Source organism: Lucilia sericata, unplaced genomic scaffold, assembly GCF_015586225.1.
Source record: "Lucilia sericata isolate MDLA Ls3-8-SP2 unplaced genomic scaffold, ASM1558622v1 Contig000658F_arrow, whole genome shotgun sequence".
NCBI lineage: Eukaryota > Metazoa > Arthropoda > Insecta > Diptera > Calliphoridae > Lucilia > Lucilia sericata.
Genome location: NW_023994663.1, coordinates 142,033 through 169,267, shown reverse-complemented (window position 1 = coordinate 169,267; position 27,235 = coordinate 142,033). Strand labels below are relative to the sequence as shown.

The 27,235-nt window shown below is 31.4% G+C and overlaps 1 protein-coding gene across 1 annotated transcript; it reads left to right on the top strand.

The window, feature by feature from the left end:
- The first annotated feature begins 422 nt into the window (after window positions 1–422).
- Window positions 423–27,235, top strand: LOC119607116 (sodium-dependent dopamine transporter). Its single transcript, XM_037960896.1, is given in 9 exon segments — window positions 423–706; window positions 10,317–10,529; window positions 22,065–22,199; window positions 22,261–22,585; window positions 22,651–23,028; window positions 23,094–23,331; window positions 26,010–26,139; window positions 26,142–26,237; window positions 26,299–27,235. Coding segments are annotated over 9 exon segments (1,941 nt in total). The 5' UTR covers window positions 423–663; the 3' UTR covers window positions 26,682–27,235.

Genomic DNA, 27,235 nt, shown 5'->3' with positions numbered 1-27,235 from the left:
AGATACTATATACAACATAGTTATTTACATTTATCTATGAAAAAAAAAAAGATTTAAAAGAAAAACGTTAATTTCTTTAAACAAAATTTTTTTTATAAAACGATTTTGTTTCAATTTACATTACTGTATTAAAAAACTTGTATCTAGATTCTAGATTTTTTGCTAAATAATATGTATTTATGCTGTGATATGCAAACTTTACTTTATTATGTATGACGAAGTACTTACTACTTCTATTATAAAATAGTACATTCATTAAACAAAGTATGATGCTTCAGATAGAATAAAACAACAACAACCAATGGCAAAATTATAAAAAAAAACCTATACAAAAAGCATTAACAACAACAAAAGCTAATAACTACTCGATGTATGTATGTATATATGTACGTTGTAAGCAGTAAGTATCTGTGTTGTCCAGTGTATCTGTTGGATTTGACAGTGGTGTTGCGTTTGTTGTATCCACACTGTTGGTTTGTTAAATCAGTTGATTACGGTGAGAAGAACGAACAAGATGTTTAAATAGCGTTAATAAAATACGAGCGGATGAAAGAAAAACAAGTGTTTCAAATATTTTTTTAATAATATTGAAATAAACATAATATATGCATAATTATTATTCAAAAATAAAAAAATAATAATAAAAATCTAAACAGTGAAAAAATGTCAAATAAAAATGTTTATACTAGTGTTAAGACCGAGCCAGGTAAAATAAATTAAAAATTTTGAAAACAAAACCAATTTTTAAAGAAAGGTTGACAAACTTTTAAAAATTTATATAAATAAAAATAATGATAATAATAATAAACTAGTGGAGATTAATGAAAAAAATTTAAATACTTTCAAAAAAATATCTTTAATTATATACTTATTTTTCGATTCTGTGATATCATGGCTTTTGAGAAGGTTTTTGAATAAGCAACGGATATTATTGCAATTATTTCATTCAAATTCTAACAACTTCACCTACATTTCGGGGACCACTGAATTTGAACGACATTTTTTATAGAGCTTATATGCATGTATTTCAAAGCCTAATATGATTTGGATACGCTAGGGGCAATTATGAACCGAACTCTTAAGAACTCGAGAGTTTAATTAATTTCTGTTGAATATCTCTTAATTTTTTTTTAAAGATTTACTAAAGTGATTTTCTCTAAAAGGAGTGGAAAGGGTCAATTATGAACCGATCCTTTTGGTAAAAAACTTGTTCATGTAAAATGTTATTATTCTACTTCAAAATTTTAAGCCATTTAAGAACTTAAAAGTCATATTCCGAAGGGAATCTAGGAGGCTAAGGTTAAATGTGAACCGATTTTTGTATTTTAATACCAAAATAACTGCAGCAATATGAAATATTTGAGGAAAATTTCAGCTCATTAGCTGTTTGTAACTAATATATAGACGGACGAACAAAATGTGAACCGATTTCGTCCATTTTCAATACCAATCAAACTGCAGCAATATAAAATGTTAGAATCAAATAAGGACCCAGAATATATGTATAAGAGCAACTTCTTGTCAAATGATCAAACTCAAAAAATCGATTTGGATGAAATTTGCATCAAGGTTAGTAGTATTGGATAGTAGGCCAGACACACATTTTCAGCTCTATCGGCCAAGAACTGGCGGGGTTAGAGAGGGGTTCAAAGTTCGACATTTTTATCATACAGGGTTTTTTTTTTCAAATTAGTGTAACTTTTCACCTATTCATCCTAGCAATTTCTTCGAAATCGGAAAACATCGATTTTAAAAGTTGGGTCAATTGACACGTAATTGCCCATATGTATATATGGAGTTTTGTGGGTCTACGACGAATATTTGTAAGTGTCTTTTTTGGTGAAAGGTATATTGATGAAATAGTGTTAAAATGTTTAATTTGTCAAGATCCGATAATAATGTTAATTTGAGGGTTAATAATTTAACTCATGTGGTTTTCTAAAGTTCATAATATGAAAATTAAAAACATCACAACATTTAAAGGGTTAATTCCATCGGAAAACAACTACAACCGAATTGACAATTATGGAATTTTTTGTTTCTAGCAATAGATATTTAGTTAAACCAATAAATATTTGCAAGAATAAACTTGCGTTGATGTCTGTAACGCATAAATATATTGATCTCACATACAAAGTATACCAGTCGATTCAGCATCACTTCTTGAGTCAATATTATACCTTGTAATTGAACAGCAGTAAGTTATATATAATCAAGACTAGTTCACAGACTGGTCAATAGACTAGTCCATATATTATTCTATTGACTTCTCCATATACCAATTCATAGTGTAGTCTATAGACTAGTCCATACTATAGTTGAAGGACTATAAACATGAAATTAAGCATGTAGAAGATTGGAATTTTTGTACTTTTTGAATTTTCTATAATATGGGCCTAGAAACATGAAATTAAGCATGCAGAGACCGGAGTAAGTAAGACCATATATAAAGGAGGGCTTTTTGGTACTTTTTCGTTCTTCAAAAGGTACATTTTAAATTTTCTATAATTTTGAACCTAGAAACATGAAATTAAGCATGTAGAACTTGGAGTGAGTCGTTTTGGTACTTTTTCGTACTTCAAAATGTATTTTTTTGAATTTTCTATAATATTGGACCTAGAAACATGAAATTAAGCATATAGATCCCGGAGTAAGTGGACTTTTTGGCCTAAAATTTCTAATTTAATGAAAAGTTACCTTCTACATAATTAAGACTAGTACATAGACTGGTTAATAGACTAGTCCGTCTGTCTATAAAAATAATGTTAATTGAGAATAAAAATAATGATTCGAAATCTTTGGTACTAAAATCTGACACAATCTTTCCTCGTTTACAAATAAAATAAGTGCTATCTCCCATAGAATCAGAGTAATGGTAAGAAATGTTTGGTATTAAAATTTAACCCAATCTGTCCTCGTTTATCATATATCTATATATATGGTTATGTAGATCCACTAAGGAGTGATTTTTGGGAATTTGTACATTTAGGGGTAAAAAGGGAAAAAACGGGTAAAACAGGGTTTCTTAATTATCTTACACAATATTAGTGATACAAGAAAAAAAATTAATTCACCTGTATCTACTTTTAAAATGAGCTGATAGGTATCTGGCACCTTTTTGAAATTCGTACTTTTAAGGGGTGAAAATATGTAACAACGGTGATTTTGGTACCTTTTTTTGGCCCTTTATAACTTTTAAGTAATATTTTGGAAATATCTACAAAATTATCAGACACTTTGTTCTTTTTTTAAATTCAGTCCTTTTTGGATGTAAAAGGGAGAAAACTGTATTTTTGGTACTTTTTTTAGAACATTAGGAAAACTTTTTCGACTTATTGACGTATACCTATTAAATTACATACTAACTCTGTAATATTTATTGAAACAAAATATTTGCTATTTCACTGGGAAAAAAAGTACCAACAAAGGGAAAAACGGGAAATTTAATTTAATCAAACTCATTGAGCCAATTTTTATAAATTTTTAAAAAATAGTTATTTACTCACACAAAATATGCTATAGGGACCAAATTCGGGTAAATTGTTTGGTACTTTTTGAAAGCACAATTTTTCTGGAACAAAAGTATGCAGTTTTGAATCGTTTGAGTTTTATCTGTGATGTATAGATTTAAACACGGAATATTTAGTAAACTTAATTCTCGAAAAAGTCTATTCCTAGACGAAAAGCGGGAAAATTGTACTCTTTTTATTATTACTTTCCACAAAGGTAGAATTTGTTCCACTTTTGGTACTTTTTCTTTCTTTACATGATACTCTTTGTATGTTATATAATATGAATCTAAAACACATGATTATTAAACATACATGGTCCTTTATTCTTTAAGAAAGAACTTTTTAGTACTTTTTTTCTCTCAAATGGTACTTTTTGAATTTTCTAAAATATTCAACCAATAAGCATAAAATTGAACATACATGGTCCAGAACTTTTTAGTACATTTTACTCTCAAATGGTACTTTTTGAATTTTCTAAAATATTCAACCAAGAAACATAAATTTGAACATGCATGGTCCCGACTGAATAATAATCTGTAAGTGGAGAACCTCTGGTACTTTTCAATTCTTCAAAAGGTATCTTTTGGATTTTAATTTGACCAATATTATGCAAATTAAACAGTTATTTTTACTCTCTTGAAAAGTATACTTTTTTGAGTTAGCACACTTTGAATATATAGTGTTTCGATATGCAAAAATAAGCAAAAACCTGTCAAACCAAATAGTCAATTACTTTGAAAGTAACCGCTTAATCTTAAATATTTCCTTAATTATTTAGCCTAAATTTTAAATGCAAAAAGAGAAAAAAACAGGTGTGCAATTGACTTGACTTAATCAATTAATCAATTAACATTATTAAGATTTAGGCAAAAGAGGTAATTGTGTGTGCAATTTTTTTTTTTTTTTCAAAAACTAGACATTTTGCGAAGGTCATATTTTTAAAGAGAAGTTTTTATAATTACTATGCAATGTACAAAATTAATGTACCCAAAAATATTTATGCATACAGAAGTAAATAAATATTAATCGCTTTATATATACATACTAGCTATACCCAGTGTGCTTTGCTACCCTAAAAGCAATATAAATAAAAAATCTTCTTATTAATTTTGAAGATTCTAACTGTAATGTTTTCCAGAGATAAATTTTTTCCGAACGTTAATTAAGATTTTAATGTAATCGATAACAAATTAAAAAAAAAATCTAATATTTTCCCAGATATACGAAATTTTGTATTTAATTCATATAGGCGGTGCCAAGACCCCATTGAAAGTCCGCCCGTTATTCTCTAAATGTTCACATTAATGTCAAAGATCTTCATGTAGAATTTGAAGATTCTAGCTTTAATAGTTTCTCAGATATACGAATTTTTCTATTTAATTCATATGGGAACTCACAGCCCCAGATGAAAGTCCGCCCTTTTTTTTTCCAAAATGTTCATATGTATAATAAAGTTCTTCTTGCAATATTTGAAGAATCTTGTTCTATTAGTTTCCCAGATAAGCGAAATTTTGTATTTAATTTATATGTGAGGTGCCAAGCCCCCCATTGAAAGTCCGCCCGTTATTCTCTGAATGTTCACATGAATGTGAACATTCAGAGAATAGTTTAATAATAGTTTCTCAGATATAATAATTTCCCTATTTAATTTATAGCCCCCCTGACGAAAGTCCGCTCTTTTTTCTCCATAATGTTCAGATGAATATTTAAGTTCTTAGTGCAAAATTTGAAGAATTTAGTTCTATTAGTTTCCCAGATAAACCAATTTTTGTATTTTATTAATATGGGAGGTGCTGCTCCCCTCATGGGTAGTCCGCCAATTTATTTCCCAAAATGTTTACATGGATGTTAAAGTTACTCGTGCAAATTTTTAATATTCTAACTGTAATAGTTTCCAAGATAAACGAATTTTTGTATTTAATTTATATGGGAGGTGCCACGCCCCCTAATGCTAATCCGCCCACTTTTTGTCTTAAATAATTATATTGATACTAAAGTTGCTCCGACAAAATTTGAAGACTATAACTATTATATTATCTCAGATATACTAATTTAATATTTTTTTTAATATGGGCGTGGCACGTCGCCCACATGAAATTTCAACATAAAAAGTAGCCTATAGTTCCATCCAGACATACACGAAGAAACTGTGAAAATTTCAGGAAAATCGGTCCAGCCGTTTAGCAGTCTATAAAGCACAAACAAACATACATACAGACATACAAACACACTTTCATTTTTATATACATATATAGATTTTATTTAAAAAATTTTTAAAAACAACAGTTTTTAAAATGTTTGTACAACCGGTTCTATATTGAAATGTATAAATTACAAATTACCATTAATGCTATTAACAAACTAGTAAGTAAATTAAAACGTAAATATTTTAACACTATTATAGAACGAATAAGGAGTGATATTATTGAATGATTAAATCATATAAATATGTACGATCAGAAAAAAAAATAATAATAACATAATACTGGTTTAAATTGGTATTATTTTTATATGATAGTTATCATTAGAATTAATTAATATACAATTATTTCTTTGGTTTTGAATAAAAGTAAAATTTTGTTGGTATCTAAATAAGAGTATTTTCAAATTTGATTTCGGATATTGATTTTGAATAACGTATGTTGTTTAACTTTTCATATCCACCATCAGGATGAGATCGTATTGATTTTGTCATTCCTACTGTAATACATGGAAATATTAGATCGAGACCCACAAAAGTATGTATTAAATACTATTGACGATTTAGCGATTGACATCCGTCTGTCTGTTGAAAGAATGATAGGGTCCTAACGGAAAAAGTTGGATATATTCTAGAAATATTCTCTATGGACAAGGTTTGTTTGGCATGTAAAATAAAAGATATCGAAATAAATACATTATATTACTATTTTGAAAACTTATGGTGTTTAAAAAAGCCCATTTTGGCAATACAACGATACGATATAGGTTGTGAATTGACCTTCTTTTAGTAGAATTAAAAAAGAGAATTTCTTATATATGACTTATTCTTTTACAGATATTTTCAATTTGTTTATAAATGTATAACACTATTCACCGGTTGCGGTAACATAAACAATTTAAATCAATAATTGCAATTATATTAATTGGCATTATTTTATTATTAAAACATTAAACCACATTGATAGCTAATTAAAGTTTGGTGTTAACAGAGAATATGATTAATTGAAATAAAATAAGAATTATTTTCTTCATAAGAAAAATTATTGATTATTTATAAGACAAATCGTGTTATGGCATATTCTAATACATATTTATCTAGATTCAACACCATTTCTAGACGAATTTCAGAATTTATTGTTGTATTTTGTAAAATTTCTAGTTGAATTTTAGAACCTAGACTATAATGATCACTTACTTGAAGAGTAACATAACGAAACAGGTTTGGAAAATTCTGTATGATTGTACTTTTAGACTAGTCTATGGATTACTCAATAGAGCGGTCCAAGGCTAGTAAATGGACTTGTCTACTGAAATGTCCATAAACTAGTCCATAGATTGGCTCTTTTGTCAATATACTAATCCATAGATTAGTCCATAGACTAGTCTATAGCCTAGAACATAGGATAATAAACAACCTGATCCATACATATGCAATAGACTGGTCCGTTCACTAGTCATTAGACTGGTCTATGGACTGTTCCATACCTTAATCAATATTATTATCAATACATCATAGAATAGTCATTAGAACAGTTCATAGAATAGTGTATACACTAGCCAATAGAACAGTCCATAGACTAGTCCATAGACTGGTCCATACACTATTGCGTAGATAAATCAATAGACTAGTCCATTTACTAGTCAATAGACTGGTTAACACACTAGTCAATACACTAATCTATAAACTAGTCAATAGAATAATCTACAGACCAGTTAATTCACAAGTCAGTAAACCATTCCTGAGACTAGTCTTTAGACGAATTCATGGAGTAGGCCATAGAATAGTCAATAAACTAGTCCATAGACAAGTCAATAGATAATATACTAACTAATCAATAGAATAATTCACAGAATAGTTAAAGAACTACTCCTTAGTCATATTTCCATATGACCATATTTAAACTGGCTAATTTACAATTAAAAACTCCGATACACTAGTCAATGGACAAGTTAACAGACTAGTCAATGGACTAGTTAACAGACTAGTCAATGGACTAGTTAATAGACTAGTCAATAAACTATGAATAGTATAGTATGTAGATGAAAATCATATCAAAACATTTAACATTTAATATAAATCTGACCCACACCCACAGTTCATACAGTTTTGTTATAAATAAAGGTATAAATAACATTTTGTTGATCGTTATGTAAAAAAAGGTGGGAAGAAAGAAGCTGTTTATAACATTTGAATAGGAGTTTCTAACATGTTTAAGTACTTTTCAATATGTGTATGAATACACACACACGTGTCACATAAATACATACATATATACGTATATCTGAATGTACATATGAATGTCCGAATTTGTAAACATGTTTTCTGACATTGTTTACATTTATGTTCATGTATGATGCTGATAATGATGATGATGATGTTTTCAAAGCAATGGTCAATGGCTTTGACAGTAATGGTTTAAACCTTTTTTTAAGCTTTTTCTCAATTGACAAAGGTTCTATTGTTTAGCGATTTTTTTCTCTATTACAGGAAATTTTGTTTATATATTTTTTTTAATAACTTTTGTTTTAGATTTTTCACTAAAACAATTTGCATGTTTTTCTAATACTTGTTTATTGATTTGTTTGTTTAAAGTTTTTTAAAATGTATAAAGGTATATACATATATGTATATGTATGTACATAGAAACATGTATAGATGTATGATCAAACCTTTAAAAAAATATATTTAACAGGGATGGAACATTCTCAATTCCATAGACTACTTAAACTTACAATCCTTACACTAGTCTGTTTTTATTAGAATAGTCAATATACTTCTCTAAAGTCTAGTCCATATACTAGTCTTTAGACTAGTTCATGTACTGTTCCACAGACTCTTCAATAGATTAATCTTAATACTAGTCCCTAAAGTAGTCTTTAGAGTACTTCGTAGACTAGTCAATAGACTAGACCTAGTAGACTAGTACATTAGGCAAGTCCATAGACAAGTCAAAAGACTAATCAAGAAACCATGGAGTAGTCAGTAGAATAGTTCCTATACTAGTCTACAGATTTGTCAATAGACTAGTCCATAGGATAGTCAATAGACTGCCCCATACACTAGTTAATAGAACTATCAATACACCTATTCATACACTATTCCACAGACTAGTCAATAGACTGGTCCATAAACTAGTCAATAGACTGGTCTATAGACTAGTCAATAGACTACTCCATACACTAGTCAATAGACTGGTCCATAGACTAGTCAATAGACTGGTCCATAGACTGGTCCATAGACTAGTCAATAGACTGGTCCATAGACTAGTCAATAGACTGGTCCATAGACTAGTCAATAGACTGGTCCATAGACTAGTCAATAGACTGGTCCATAGACTGGTCCATATACTAGTCAATAGACTAGTCTGAATGCTAGTCAATGGACTAGTCTGAAGGCTAGTCAATGGACTAGTCTGAAGGCTAGTCAATGGACTAGTCTGAAGGCTAGTCAATAGACTAGTCTGAAGGCTAGTCAATAGACTAGTCTGAAGGCTAGTCAATAGACTAGTCTGAAGGCTAGTCAATAGACTAGTCTGAAGGCTAGTCAATAGACTAGTCTGAAGGGTAGTCAATAGACTAGTCTGAAGGGTAGTCAATAAGCTAATCTGTATACTAGTTTAAAGTTTAGTCTGTAGGTTAGTCAATACACTAGTATGTAGGCTAGTCTAAAAGATAGTCAGTAGAGTGGTCAATATACTAGTCTGTAGTCTGGTATGGCGGCTAGTCAATAGAAAAGTCTGTAGGCTAGTCAATAGACTAGTCTGTATGCTAGTCTATAGGTTAGTCTATAGACCAGTTTGTAGGTTAGTCTGTAGACTAAAACTGGTAAACTGGTCAATATACTAGCCTATAGGCTAGTCAACAGACTGGTATGTAGGCTAGTCAATAGACTAGTCTGTATGCTAGTCAATAGATTAGTCTGTAGGCTAATAATTATACTAGCCTGTACGCTAATCATTAGACTAGTCTGTAAGCTAGTCAATAGTCTGTAGACTAGTCAGTAGAATAGTATGTAGACTAGTCAGTAGAATAGTATGTAGACTAGTCAGTAGGCTAGTCTGTAGACTGGTCTGTAGGCTAGTCTGTAGACTAGTCTGTACGCTATTCAATAGCCTACATAATATAAGGGGTACATAAGATTCGGTTACAGCTCACTTACTTGTTTTTCATTCAGCATAATTTTTTTTTAGCACTTTGACTAAATTTCTAAAGAGCATGACGTACTTTTTTTTGTGTAATTAAGCAATTAAGAATTGTATGGGTTTTTAAAGTGTTTCGGTAAATATTCGTATGAATATAGCAAGTGTGTGTGTGTATTGTTTTTAGGCATATGGGTTGAATGTTTAATTGTGCTAGAAAGAGATTTACGCACTTAATTTAAGTTAAATAAAAAATAATTTAATACTTAAGTCGTCTAACGAAATATAAAATCTGACACAAATCTGACATAATTGCTAATGCTTAAGCAGTAAATAAAAAAATAATGAAAAAAAACTTAATAATATTATATGATAAAAACATCAATATGAATGAGATTGTAATCTTATATAGTAGATTAGTTGCTTAATTTGATAAATTTGATTTAATTTTTATTATTTTCAGATTTAGAGGCCGAAGAAGACGACATCGCCTTGGCGATGTCACCGACTAATAGACAAATAGCCAAGACACCAACACCACGCGATATCAGCGAAAATCCCGATGAACGTGAGACATGGAGCGGCAAAGTCGATTTCCTGCTATCCGTTATAGGATTCGCTGTAGATTTAGCAAACGTATGGCGATTTCCTTATTTATGCTACAAAAATGGCGGTGGTAAGTACTTATATCCCTTTACACTTTCCCCTATCCAGTTTAAAGGAAATGGTTAATTTTCTATAAGATATGGCATTTTGACCACCGCAACAATCATAAGTTGTGTGGTATTAAGGGAATGTATAGCAGTAGCAGCATCAGCAACAAAAGCTAATTTGGGCCACTTGTCGGCTTAATGCCACAGTGAGCACAATTAGAATTATAAAACAATTTACGCATGAAGAGGGGCGAAAAGTAAAGTTTTTTTTTTATTCGTTTCTTAAGCTTAAGAGACTTAACGCTGAAGTTGACTTGAGTTTAGAAGTAGGACACATCCATAACAGACTGAAAGGATGTGCTTTTGTTTTATTCTCTTTCTTTTCTTATTTTTTTTACTTGCAACAAAACAATTATGTAGCAGAAAGTATTTATGAATGTGAGTCTGCATGCAATTGTACTTATATCTATCAACATTTTATTTTATTTCTACAATACTTATTTCCTGTTGGTTGTATTTGAGTAAATCTTTTGCTATTTTTAATAAGAGTTATTTAGAGAATATATTTTATTCGTTTTTCTCCGAAATTGCTTAGGGTTTATAGATTTTTACAAGGGTATTCAGTTCTAGTTCTAGTTCTGGTTTAGTTCTAGTTCAGTTCTAATTCAGTTTTAGTACAGTTCTAGTTCAGTTCTAGTTCAGTTCTAGTTCAGTTCTAGTTCAGTTCTAGTTCAGTTCTAGTTCAGTTCTAGTTCAGTTCTAGTTCAGTTCTAGTTCAGTTCTAGTTCAGTTCTAGTTCAGTTCTAGTTCAGTTCTAGTTCAGTTCTAGTTCAGTTCTAGTTCAGTTCTAGTTCAGTTCTAGTTCAGTTCTAGTTCAGTTCTAGTTCAGTTCTAGTTCAGTTCTAGTTCAGTTCTAGTTCAGTTCTAGTTCAGTTCTAGTTCAGTTCTAGTTCAGTTCTAGTTCAGTTCTAGTTCAGTTCTAGTTCAGTTCTAGTTCAGTTCTAGTTCAGTTCTAGTTCAGTTCTAGTTCAGTTCTAGTTCAGTTCTAGTTCAGTTGTAGTTCAGTTGTAGTTCAGTTCTAGTTCAGTTCTAGTTCAGTTCTAGTTCAGTTCTAGTTCAGTTCTAGTTCAGTTCTAGTTCAGTTGTAGTTCAGTTCTAGTTCAGTTCTAGTTCAGTTCTAGTTACAGTTCTAGTTCAGTTCTAGTTCAGTTCTAGTTCAGTTCTAGTTCAGTTCTAGTTCAGTTCTAGTTCAGTTCTAGTTCAGTTCTAGTTCAGTTCTAGTTCCAGTCTAGTTCAGTTCTAGTTCAGATCTAGTTCAGTTCTAGTTCATACTAGTTCAGTTCTAGTTCAGTTCTAGTTCAGTTTCTAGTTCAGTTCTAGTTCAGTTCTAGTTCAGTTCTAGTTCAGTTTCTAGTTCTAGTTCATAGTTCAGTTCTAGTTCAGTTCTAGTTCAGTTATAGTTCAGTTCTAGTTCAGTTCTAGCAGTTTAGTTCAGTTCTAGTTCAGTTCTAGTTCAGTTCTAGTTCAGTTCTAGTTCAGATCTAGTTCAGTTCTAGTTCAGTTCTAGTTCAGTTCTAGTTCAGTAGTTCAGTTCTAGTTCAGTTCTAGTTCAGTTCTAGTTCAGTTCTAGTTCAGTTTTAGTTCAGTTCTAGTTCAGTTCTAGTTCAGTTCTAGTTCAGTTCTAGTTCAGTTCAGTTCTAGTTCAGTTCTAGTTCTAGTTCAGTTCTAGTTCTAGTTCAGTTCTAGTTCAGTTCTAGTTCAGTTCTAGTTCAGTTCTAGTTCAGTTCTAGTTCAGTTCTAGTTCAGTTCTAGTTCAGTTCTAGTTCAGTTCTAGTTCAGTTCTAGTTCAGTTCTAGTTCAGTTCTAGTTCAGTTCTAGTTCAGTTCTAGTTCAGTTCTAGTTCAGTTCTAGTTCAGTTCTAGTTCAGTTCTAGTTCAGTTGTAGTTCAGGTTTAGTTCTGTTCTAGTTCAGTTCAGTTCTAGTTGAGCTCTAGTTGAGTTCTAGTTGAGTTCTAGTTCAGTTCTAGTTCAGTTCTAGTTCAGTTCTAGTTCAGTTCTAGTTCAGTTCTAGTTCAGTTCTAGTTCAGTTCTAGTTCAGTTCTAGTTCAGTTCTAGTTCAGTTCTAGTTCAGTTCTTGTTCAGTTCTAGTTCAGTTCTAGTTCAGTTCTAGTTCTAGTTCTGTTCTAGTTCTGTTCTAGTTCAGTTCTAGTTCAGTTCTGGTTCAGTTCTAGTTCAGTTCTAGTTCAGTTCAAATTCTAGTACAGTTATAGTTTGGATTGCCCTACTTTGGCGCCCTCTCGATGTTTATGATATTTTACATTAATATTCATAAACATATTCAAATTATATTACGGAAAGACATCTGAATAATTGGCCGTTTTCAGCTAATATTCAATTACATTTGGCCTTGCAAAATGTGTTCGAAATCTTAGAAATCACTTTCTCTGCCAGCAACCAAATTACCATAAAGATTATATCATAAGTAGAAAAAGTCAACAGAAGTATCATGCACAAATCCTTAATAATGAGTTTTCAGCAAAAGCATGTTTCCAAATATGTAAAATTTCTATCTTCCCAATCCTTGCAAAAACAATGAGCGGTAGAAAATATTTTCATGATTTGTGGATGATTGCTCATATTTAAAAGTATCCATCATATAGAAATTATCCTCAAAGTTAAGTGCTTTGAAATACATGTATACGAACTACGTCTGCAGATAAAGAGTCCTTCATTCAGTGCTAAAATATGCTTTTTACCAAACACTTTTCAAAAAGCCATCATAATTGTCAACATTACCATTGTCGTCTTCATCATCATCATAATCACATTTAATACGATTCGCTTTCGTTGTCAAGGCTTACATTTTACATCTATTACACCCCAATCCAAACCCATTCCAAAGCAGCAACAAATCTTAACAACATCTTCAACAAAAGGATTTTCCTACTCTATTATGTCTTCTTAACAAAAAAAAGATGGAATAAAATCACAAAAATAAATAAAAGTAGAAAAACTTATGGTTAAAAGCATAATATTAACACAATTGGCTGTGATTTTCGTTTTTTTCTCGTTTCGTTTCCCTTGATTTCTTAGCAGTACTTGCACGTTTCTTATCCTATTGGTTGTGGTGGGGTTTTAAAAGCAACAAGCCGTACATCGTAGTACTACTACATCTTAATCTGGATATTTATCATTTTATTACTTTGATTTCTTTTTATATAACCCAATAAGCAAAAACCTTTGAAATGATGTAAATGTGTATTTGAAAACCTATTCAAATTTCATACATAGCCTTTGAGAACAAATTTGAAAATTTTTGTTTTCAAATGGAAAATTATGGCCTTCTCAAACATATTTTTCTTTTATATCTCCGATTATTTCTCCTATATTTAACGTTTTTTCGCTCCCTTGCTGTAGAAAAAATGTTCTGTTTTTATTTTTCTAAAATAATTTATTTTTTGAAAGAAACTTTTCTAAGTTCAATTAAAACAAAACTTTGAAAATTTTATAAATATCACACATTATATTTTTTAAGCGTTTTTTGAAATTATCATGTTTATTTCAAAGGCTAAACTTTAAAATTTGAAAACAATTTGGAAAATACATTATTTAGTTAAGAAAATTTTCAAAAATATTCACAGGTTTGAATCGATGTTTATTGGGAACTCACATACATCGACATACATATACATTCACAAGTAAACGCCTGTTGCTTTTTTGTGCTCAAACGTACGTTTTAAGTGAAAATAATCAAAAAGTCATATTTTCAATTACAGTTTTTCATTATTTTTTTATTTCAATTTCTTTCTGTTAAAATTGTTATATTATTCGCTTGAATGATTTCAATAAGTGTTAGTTTACGTTATGGTTTTGTTATAGCTTTTAAGAAAAAGGTCCTTTAAATTGTTGAGCATTATTTTTAAGTTGACAGGATTATAATTTACCACCACACGAACCACACGTATTTAGTGGTCTTAAAATTTATGAGGTCAAAGCTCAGGCAATTGTAGAAAACATTTATTTAATAGGGATTTAGGTTTTTTTTTGTGTAAAAGTAAATGTTATACTTTTTATGAAGAACACTTTATATGAATATTTAATGCTTCACAATGTTATTAGAAAGGCAAATATTTAGAAATAGTCTTATATAGTATTTACTTTAGTATATTCTCAAGTCTAGAATATAGTATCTTCTGTAGTCAGGATCTTGTCTATAGTCTAAATATAAACAGTTCTATACTCTAAATTATAATCCTGTCAGTAGTCTGGCCTATAGGCCTATTGAGGACTAAGCCTCATTTATAGTCTGAACTATAGATTTGTCATTAGTGTGTACTAAAGTCTCGTCTGTATTATAATCTCGCCTGTAGTATGGCCTAAACTCTCGTCTGTAGTCAGGATAATTGTCTTGTCTATAGTCTCGTCTATAGTCTGGACTATAGTCTCGTCTATAGTCTGGACTATAGTCTCGTCTATAGTCTGGACTATAGTCTCGTCTATAGTCTGGACTATAGTCTCGTCTATAGTCTGGACTATAGTAATGTCTATAGTCTGGACTATAGTGTCGTCTATAGTCTGGACTATAGTGTCGTCTATAGTCTGGACTATAGTGTCGTCTATAGTCTGGACTATAGTAATGTCTATAGTCTGGACTATAGTGTCGTCTATAGTCTGGACTATAGTGTCGTCTATAGTCTGGACTATAGTGTCGTCTATAGTCAGGACTATAGTGTCGTCTATAGTCTGGACTATAGTGTCGTCTATAGTCTGGATTATAGTAATGTCTATAGTCTGGATTATAGTAATGTCTATAGTCTGGACTATAGTGTCGTCTATAGTCTGGACTATAGTGTCGTCTATAGTCTGGACTATAGTCTCATCTATAGTCTGGACTATATTGTCGTCTATAGTCAGAACTATAGTGTCGTCTATAGTCTGGACTATAGTCTCGTCTATAGTCTGGGCTATAGTCTCGTGTATAGTCTGGACTATAGTGTCGTCTATAGTCTGGACTATAGTGTCGTCTATAGTCTGGACTATAGTGTCGTCTATAGTCTGGACTATAGTGTCGTCTATAGTCTGGACTATAGTAATGTCTATAGTCTGGACTATAGTGTCGTCTATAGTCTGGACTATAGTGTCGTCTATAGTCTGGACTATAGTCTCGTCTATAGTCTCGTCTATAGTCTGGGCTATAGTCTGGACTATAGTCTCGTCTATAGTCTGGACTATAGTCTCGTCTATAGTCTGGACTATAGTCTCGTTTATAGTCTGGACTATAGTCTCGTCTATAGTATGGACTATAGTGTCGTCTATAGTCTGGACTATATTGTCGTCTATAGTCTGAACTATAGTGTCGTCTATAGTCTGGACTATAGTCTCGTCTATAGTCTGGACTATAGTCTCATCTATAGTCTGGACTATAGTCTCGTCTATAGTCTGGACTATAGTCTCGTCTATAGTCTAGACTATAGTCTCGTCTATAGTCTAGACTATAGTCTCGTCTATAGTCTAGACTATAGTCTCGTCTACAGTCTGGACTATAGTGTCGTCTATAGTCTGGACTATAGTGTCGTATATAGTCTGGACTATAGTGTCGTCTATAGTCTGGACTATAGTGATGTCTATAATCTGGACTATAGTGATGTCTATAGTCTGGACTATAGTGTCGTCTATAGTCTGGACTATAGTGTCGTCTATAGTCTGGACTATAGTGTCGTCTATAGTCTGGACTATAGTGTCGTCTATAGTCTGGACTATAGTGTCGTCTATAGTCTGGACTATAGTGTCGTCTATAGTCTGGACTATAGTGTCGTCTATAGTCTGGACTATAGTGTCGTCTATAGTCTGGACTATATTGTCGTCTATAGTCTGAACTATAGTGTCGTCTATAGTCTGGACTATAGTGTAGTCTATAGTCTGTTCGTCTGTTCTATAGTCTCATTTATAGTCTCGTCTATAGTCTAGACTAAAGTGTCGTCTATAGTCTGGACTATAGTGTAGTCTATAGTCTGGACTATAGTGTAGTCTATAGTCTGGACTATAGTGTAGACTATAGTCTGGACTATAATCTCGTCTATAGTTTGTACTATGGTTTCGTCTGTAGTCTAAAATATACTGTCATCAGTAGTCTGCACTATAGTTCTCTCAAAAGTTTCTTCTATAGTTTTGTATATAGTCTGGAGATATGATCAGTAGTTAACTACTTTCTGCAGTAATAACAGGATTTCATAGCTGTTCATATTAACTTCATTTTAAAATTCTACTATATAGTATGTAAAAATATTATGTCATTTAATTTAAAATTGATTTCATTATCATAATAATGTTTTGTTTTTTTTTTTACATGACCAATAACACTAGTTTTGAATACATATTGTTCTATTTATTACAAGTTTAGTTTTTAAACTAGTTTCATTCTACTAAAATTTACATATAAACTTGTCAAACAACAACAAAAGATAACAATGAAAAAAGTAAAAGCTTTTAATTATTTAATGACGTCATCGTTATTAGTACAGTAACTTTTCATATAGTTCCGAACAATATCATTTGATAGGTATAACTATGATAATTGTCATACTATGTTCCATTTTAAAATAAAAACAACAAAAAATATATATGTATGTATATATGCATATTATTTTATAACAATGAAAGTACTCAAAACACTTAGTTTTCAACACCTTAACACCATCAGCAAAAAGAAGAACAACATCATTATCATCATCATAACTAACGCCAACATTGTCCTTATCATAGACCATCAGTTAAATAAAAGTCCTTTGAAGTGTATAATATATACACACATACAGATGTTTAGGTGTCTGGATGTATGTATGTATGCATGGTTGTTCGTAATACTGTTGTAATATTTTTGCTCTACTTCAATTTTATAATGGTTTTCAAATCATTAGTACTTATAACGGGTGTTGTTTGCTAATACAGTGATGGTTATAGATATGGTGATATCGATGCATATAATGAAAAAAAGTGTTTTTGTAAAGAAATTTATGTTTATGAAAAAACTAATTTACGTTTCGTCTATAGTCTGAACTTAAGTATTGTCAGGACAGTAGTCTCACCTGAAGTCTTATCTATAGTTTGAACTATTTTATCATCTGTTGTTTGAACCATAGTCTCATCTATAGAGTCTTCTGTAATCGTGTCTATAGTTAAGACTATAGTTTGGACTGTACTCTTGTCTATAGTTTGATTATAGTCTTGCCTATAGCTTGGATTATAGTCTTGCCTATAGTTTGGACTATAGTCTTGACAATAGTCTAGACTATCCTGGACTATAGTCTTGTCTATAGTCTTGTATATAGTCTTGTCTATAGTCTTGTCTATAGTCTGGACTATAGTCATGTCTATGGTCTGGACTATAGACATGTATATGGTCTGGACTATAGTCTTGTCTATGGTCTAGAATAAAGTCTTATTTATAGCATGGGCTATAGTCTTGTCTATAGTCTGGCTATAGTCTAGACTATAGTCTTGTCTATAGTCATGTCTATAGTCGGGATTATAGTCTAGTTCATATTTTGGACAATATTTTAGACTATAGGAAGTCCTGTCTATAGTCTGGACTGTAGTCACATGTACATATATACAGGACTGTAGTCTCATCTAAAGTTTGGAAATAATCTGAACTACATTATCGTCTTTAGGTATTCTCATTTAGAGTGTAGACCATAGTCACTTTTGAAGTCCTGATATTAGACTAGTTTATAATTTCGATTGTAGTCTCATCTATAATTTGAAGTATAGTCTGGTCTAAAGTATGAACAGTAGTCTGACTTATGTTCTATCTATAATCTGGACTATATATTAGCTTATAGTCTTGTCAGAAGTATAGTCTCATCTATAGTCTAACTTCAAAGTCAAAGCAAATCATTGAAATAAATTTGTCAATTAATTCGATTGGAATACTGAACAATGTCCCAACTTCTTTGACCTGTCACTATGAAATTTACCGTTCCTTAGTTAGTGTTGCTGGTGTTGTGCTGTTGACATGTTGATTGTTTTAAAAAGGCACTTTAGATTGTCAAATATGTCTCATGTACATACAATGTACAAACAACACTTTTGCATAAAACAAAATGTATGTACTTCGTTTGTCATTCATATTTCTTTATGTTTGTGTGTATGTAACGTCATTAGGAGGTGACACCTTGGCCAATAATTAGTTATACTCAAACGTAAACCTTTTGAAATTGTAATGAACTTCTCTATTTTAAGACCAATAGATTTCGATTGCAATACTTCTTTAGATCGGATCTAGTTCTACACTTTATACTTACATGAAAATATCCTAGGAGGATATCAACCTTTTGAATGCTTTGTTACACTTGGGAATTAATCAGTCCAAAATGTACTACATATGTATTTTGGAACCACCCTAATATTGATAGCTTTTAAAGTCACTTACATACACCGATACCAGGTTAATTTTTATTATTTACTTATTTATCCAAGGAAAATGACAGACTCCCTCTCCTTCTCTGGCACAGCACACATATTTTCAATGTATGAGTTTTTTTGAACAACTTCTTTTTTTAACAGGGAAATTAGATTTATTCATAATAGTATTTTGGACCTTTTAACATATTGTTGTCATCATATTAATATGATTTTAAAAGCATTAAAGTTGTTCTAGTTCTTTTTTTCCTGTTTCCGTTTGTTTTATTGTTCCTCTTGCCAAAAGGAGACAATAAATGCTGGAATGATGTATCGTCGTTGCCTGTGTGTGAATGTAAAAAATATGGAAAAAAACATAAAAACCACCACTTTTAATTTTGACCGGAAATTAAAGGAAATTGTTGTGTCATTTTCCATGTACACAGCTTAAAAGTTTGATAAGTGTTAAAAAAAATCTGTTTAAAATTGTGCAGCTTAAAATTGGAATAATTGGTTAAAGGCAATTTGATATGGGTAATTATGAGAACAATATGTATAAAAGGATGTAGATGGAGTAGGTTTAATATTTTATTTCTTAGATTATAGAATGATGTGAAAGATATTATTGTCCAAAAAAATTAATATGTCAGCAGGTATTTAATTGTTTAATAAGGGTTAATATAGGATGATTATAATATAACAAACTGCTCTAAATCCCCCAAAAAGTCCTGGGAAATTGTTAAAAAATATTTTTTGTTTTGTGTTTATTACGCATACTAGGGACTAGATAAACGAAACCTTTTAGAATTTATACTTATAAACTCATTTTGGACATTAAAGTCCATAATCAAAAAGTTTCTGGTTTATTGATCTTGTCAAACCATTTTAACTCATCAAAATATTGGTCTAACACCCACAAAAACGTGCACATTAGATCCTTATTATATCTAAACTAGACTATAGACTAGACTATAGACTAGACTATAGATTAGACTATAGACTAGACTATAGACTAGACTATAGACTAGACTATAGACTACACTATAGACTAGACTATAGACTAGACTATAGACTAGACTATAGACTAGACTATAGACTAGACTATAGACTAGACTATAGACTAGACTATAGACTAGACTATAGACTATACTATAGACTAGACTATAGACTAGACTATAGACTAGACTATAGACTAGACTATAGACTAGACTATAGACTAGACTATAGACTAGACTATAGACTAGACTATAGACTAGACTATAGACTAGACTATAGACTAGACTATAGACTAGACTATGGACTAGACTATAGACTAGACTATAGACTAGACTATAGACTAGACTATAGACTAGACTATAGACTAGACTATAGACTAGACTATAGACTAGACTATAGACTAGACTATAGACTAGACTATAGACTAGACTATAGACTAGACTATAGACTAGACTATAGACTAGACTATAGACTAGACTATAGACTAGACTATAGACTAGACTATAGACTAGACTATAGACTAGACTATAGACTAGACTATAGACTAGACTATAGACTAGACTATAGACTAGACTATAAGACTAGACTATAGACTAGACTATAGACTAGACTATAGACTAGACTATAGACTAGACTATAGACTAGACTATAGACTAGACTATAGACTAGACTATAGACTAGGACTATAGACTAGACTATAGACTAGACTATAGACTAGACTATAGACTAGACTATAGACTAGACTATAGACTAGACTATAGACTAGACTATAGACTAGACTATGACTAGACTATAGACTAGACTATGATATACATAGACTAGACATAGACTAGACTATAGACTAGACTATAGACTAGACTATAGACTAGACTATAGACTAGACTATAGACTAGACTATAGACTAGACTATAGACTAGACTATAGACTAGACTATAGACTAGACTATAGACTAGACTATAGACTAGACTATAGACTAGACTATAGACTAGACGATAGACTAGACTAAGACTAGACATAGACTAGCCTATAGACTAGACTATAGGACTAGACTATAGACTAGACTATAGACTAGACTATAGACGAGACTATAGACCTAGACTATAGACTAGACTATAGACTATACTATAGACTAGACTATGACTAGACTAGACTATAGACTAGACTATAGACTAGACTATAGACTAGACTATAGACTAGACTATAGACTAGACTATAGACTAGACTATAGACTGGACTATAGACTAGACTATAGACTAGACTATAGACTAGACTATAGACTAGACTATAGACTAGACTATAGACTAGACTATAGACTAGACTATAGACTAACTATAGACTAGACTATAGACTAGACTATAGACTAGACTATAGACTAGACTATAGACTAGACTATACTAGACTATAGATACTATAGACTAGACTATAGACTAGACTATAGACTAGACTATAGACTAGACTATAGACTAGACTATAGACTAGACTATAGACTAGACTATAGACTAGACTATAGACTAGACTATAGATTAGACTATAGACTAGACTATAGACTAGACTATGGACTTAGACTATAGACTAACTATCGACTAGACTATCGACTAGGATATAAATATACTATAGACTATAAAATTAGATTATAGATTAGACTATAAAATAGAACCGGACTATAGACTTGACTATAGGCCAGACTATATAACAAACTAAAACGGGACCTCTGGATACTCCCCTTGTTACTTAAATGAGCTCCATAAAATGTTTAAAATTTTTTACATATACAGGTCTGTCACACATTCCGATCGAAATGGTTTCAATTCCGTATTATTATTCCGATCATTTTTGTTTTAGCTTCTCCAAATTCCGAATTATTTCGTAAATTGACAAAAAATGAGTAAAATTATATAGATTTCATTTAAAATTGTTCTTGTTTAGCTAATCAAAACAAGAACCATGTTTTTAGTAAAGGTTCTTATTATTAAAACTAAGAAAAGCGTTAATTACATACAAATATCAATTCCACTTCAAAAACTGAAAGTGGTTTCATTCCGAAAGAATTTTTCGTTTTCTTTTTTAGAAGAAGCAAAAATACGGAAATAATTCCACTTTCGATCGGAATGAAATTCTGTGACAGGCCTGATAATTTATATTTATCTTTTTTCCAATTTTCAGGTGCCTTCCTTGTACCTTATTGTATAATGTTACTAGTTGGTGGCATACCGCTATTTTATATGGAATTAGCTTTAGGTCAACACAATCGTAAAGGTGCCATCACATGCTGGGGACGTTTGGTGCCGTTATTCAAAGGTTTGTTATACATATAAGATTTTAAATAAAAAATAAAATATTAATAAAATCCTTATTCTAGGAATTGGTTATGCTGTGGTCTTAATAGCATTTTATGTAGATTTCTATTATAATGTTATTATAGCCTGGTCATTAAGATTCTTTTTTGCATCATTTACAAAATCATTGCCATGGACGTCATGTTCAAACTATTGGAATACAGAAGATTGTCGACCGTTTGAACAACAAGCTGGTGGACGTTCCTTAATGGGAAATATGAGCGATATTTTTATAAATTCAACAATTACCTCTGAATCAAATGTAACATTTTCAAATTTAACCACCACTTTATCTACAACGCTGCCATCCAGCGAGCGTTTTCAGTCCGCAGCTTCGGAATATTTTAAGTAAGTTTCTTTTTTTATAAATCATGCAATTAGAAATGATTTTAATTAAATTTCTTTACTTGCAGTCGTTATATTTTAGAATTAGATAAAAGTGAGGGTCTACATGATTTGGGCGCCATTAAATGGGATATGGCAGCTTGTTTATTGGTAGTTTATTTAATCTGTTATTTCTCCCTGTGGAAGGGCATTAGTACCTCTGGCAAAGTGGTATGGTTTACAGCTTTATTTCCCTATGCGGTTCTACTTATATTGCTGATACGTGGTATAACATTGCCGGGATCTGCGATGGGTATACAATACTATTTAAATCCAAATTTTGATGCCATTTATAAGGCTGAGGTTTGGGTTGATGCCGCCACTCAAGTGTTCTTCTCATTGGGCCCTGGTTTTGGTGTACTACTAGCATATGCTTCTTATAATAAATATCATAATAATGTTTATAAGTAAGTGATTATTAATAATTTTGGTAAAATCTATCATTTAATTCACTTTGTTTCTCGTGTTACAGAGATGCTTTACTTACTAGTTGTATTAATTCGGCTACAAGTTTTGTAGCTGGTTTTGTGATATTCTCGGTTTTGGGTTATATGGCTCATAAATCGGGCCAAAACATAGAAGACGTAGCTACTGAGGGTCCCGGCCTAGTGTTTGTTGTTTATCCAGCTGCAATTGCTACCATGCCCGGCAGTACATTTTGGGCTTTAATATTTTTTATGATGTTGCTGACCTTGGGTCTGGATAGTTCAGTAAGTTTGTGTTATGAAAATTCTATATAAAGATTTCTTCCATTTAAAACTCACATATGATACCCTACACCATTTGAAAGACTAGTCTATAGACTAGTTTATAGACAGAACTAAATTAGACTATAGACTAGACTATAGACTAGACTATAGACTAGACTATAGACTAGACTATAGACTAGACTATAGACTAGACTATAGACTAGACTATAGACTAGACTATAGACTAGACTATAGACTAGACTATAGATTAGACTATAGACTAGACTTTAGACTAGACTATAACTAGACTATAGACTAGACTATAGACTAGACTATAGACTAGACTATAGACTAGACTATAGACTAGACTATAGACTAGACTATAGACTAGACTATAGACTAGACTATAGACTAGACTATAGACTAGACTATAGACTAGACTATAGACTAGACTATAGACTAGACTATAGACTAGACTATAGACTAGACTATAGACTAGACTATAGACTAGACTATAGACTAGACTATAGACTAGACTATAGACTAGACTATAGACTAGACTATAGACTAGACTATAGACTAGACTATAGACTAGACTATAGACTAGACTATAGACTAGACTATAGACTAGACTATAGACTAGACTATAGACTAGACTATAGACTAGACTATAGACTAGACTATAGACTAGACTATAGACTAGACTATAGACTAGACTATAGACTAGACTATAGACTAGACTATAGACTAGATAGACTAGACTATATACTAGACTATGGACTATACTATAGACTAGACTATAGACTAGACTAGACTATAGACTAGACTAGACTATAGACTAGACTAGACTATAGACTAGACTAGACTATAGACTAGACTATAGACTAGACTATAGACTAGACTATAGACTAGACTATAGACTAGACTATAGACTAGACTATAGATTAGACTATAGACTAGACTATAGACTAGACTATAGACTAGACTATAGACTAGACTATAGACTAGACTATAGACTAGACTATAGACTAGACTATAGACTAGACTATAGACCAGACTATAGACCAGACTATAGACTAGACTATAGACTAGACTATAGACTAGACTATAGACTAGACTATAGACTAGACTATAGACTAGACTATAGACTAGACTATAGACTAGACTATAGACTAGACTATAGACTAGACTATAGACTAGACTATAGACTAGACTATAGACTAGACTATAGACTAGACTGTAGACTAGACTATAGACTAGACTATAGACCAGACTATAGACCAGACTATAGACCAGACTATAGACTAGACTATAGACTGGACTATAGACTAGACTATAGACTAGACTATAGACTAGACTATAGACTAGACTATAGACTAGACTATAGACTAGACTATAGACTAGACTATAGACTAGACTATAGACTAGACTATAGACTAGACTATAGACTAGACTATAGACTAGACTATAGACTAGACTATAGACTAGACTATAGACTAGACTATAGACTAGACTATAGACTAGACTATAGACTAGACTATAGACTAGACTATAGACTAGACTATAGACTAGACTATAGACCAGACTATAGACCAGACTATAGACTAGACTATAGACTAGACTATAGACTAGACTATAGACTAGACTATAGACTAGACTATAGACTAGACTATAGACTAGACTATAGACTAGACTATAGACTAGACTATAGACTAGACTATAGACTAGACTATAGACTAGACTATAGACTAGACTATAGACTAGACTATAGACTAAACTATAGACTAGACTATAGACTAGACTAGAACTATAGACTAGACTATAGACTAGACTATAGACTAGACTATAGACTAGACTATAGACTAGACTATAGACTAGACTATAGACTAGACTATAGACTAGACTATAGACTAGACTATAGACTAGACTATAGACTAGACTATAGACTAGACTATAGACTAGACTATAGACTAGACTATAGACTAGACTATAGACTAGACTATAGACTAGACTATAGACTAGACTATAGACTAGACTATATGACTAGACTATAGACTAGACTATAGACTAGACTATAGACTAGACTATAGACTAGACTATAGACTAGACTATAGACTAGACTATAGACTAGACTATAGACTAGACTATAGACTAGACTATAGACTAGACTATAGACTAGACTATAGACTAGACTATAGACTAGACTATAGACTAGACTATAGACTAGACTATAGACTAGACTATAGACTAGACTATAGACTAGACTATAGACTAGACTATAGACTAGACTATAGACTAGACTATAGACTAGACTATAGACTAGACTAGACTATGACTAGACTATAGACTAGACTATAGACTAGACTATAGACTAGACTATAGACTAGACTATAGACTAGACTATAGACTAGACTATAGACTATAGACTAGACTATAGACTAGACTATAGACTATAGACTAGACTATAGACTAGACTATAGACTAGACTATAGACTAGACTATAGACTAGACTATAGACTAGACTATTGACTAGACTATAGACTAGACTATAGACTAGACTATTGACTAGACTATAGACTAGACTATAGACTAGACTATAGACTAGACTATAGACTAGACTAGACTATTGACTAGACTATGGACTTCTAAAAATATTCGAACTTTGGAAATTTAAATAATATTTTATTATTAATTTACAGTTTGGCGGTTCTGAAGCCATCATTACTGCCTTGAGTGATGAATTCCCCAAGATAGGACGGAATCGAGAAATCTTTGTAGCCGGTTTATTTTCTCTATACTTTGTAGTGGGTTTAGCTAGTTGTACCCAAGGAGGTTTTATTTCTTTCAACTTTTGGATCGTTATGCGGCAGGTTATTCCATTTTAGTGGCAGTATTCTTTGAGGCCATAGCAGTGTCATGGATATATGGTATAGAAATCTTAAATTAGCTTTTTTTATTACAATTAACTAAAATTGAATATTATACCAGGTACAAATCGCTTCTGTGAAGACATAAAAGACATGATTGGCTTTCGACCAGGCAAATATTGGCAAATTTGTTGGCGTTATGTAGCACCCATATTCTTGCTATTCATCATAGTCTACGGCCTTATAGGCTATCAACCATTGACCTATGAAGAATACGAATATCCCGGCTGGGCTAATGCCTTGGGTTGGTGTATAGCAGGCTCATCGATTATAATGATACCAGCAGTGGCTATTTTTAAATTATGCACTACACCCGGTACGTTGAGACAACGTTTGCGCATACTCACCACACCCTGGCGAGATCAACAGGTATCGGTTAATGGTGTAACAGCAGATGCAACGCAAGTACGTTTAACCGATACCAAAGAAGCTTCAGAAGTTTGAAATCAACCATTTGCTAGATTTCAAGTATATTATGTATAGTATAATAATTAATATAAATGTAATATTTAATAACTACAACTGTTTTATGTTTAAACTTTAAAGCTCCTGAAAAAAATTAGGCTTAATACGGATAATTTTTATGTTTATAAAAGAAAATTAATGCTCAAGTGAAGAAACATGCATGCAAAACAATGTTTAGGGAATTAGTTTATAAGTTTTGAATGAAAAAAAAAACATTTTGTACACTTAACTTGAAAATTTAAACAACAAATGCAACTTTCATATACAACGTACTTAGGTTTCTAAAGAAAAAAAAAACTAAAATGAACCTTAAAAAAATATATAAAAAGTTCTTGTAATTATTTTACAAATTATTAAGAAATATTATAAACAAAATACATAAAATGCTGTGTAGATAATATTAGAGGGAATTTAAGTAAATTTATTACCAAAAACAGAAATATTAATATAATATGTATTTGTTAAATTGCTTTGTTAGAAAAATTATTACAACAAAAAAAAAAAAGAAATATGTTTTGAATAATTTTACTGAA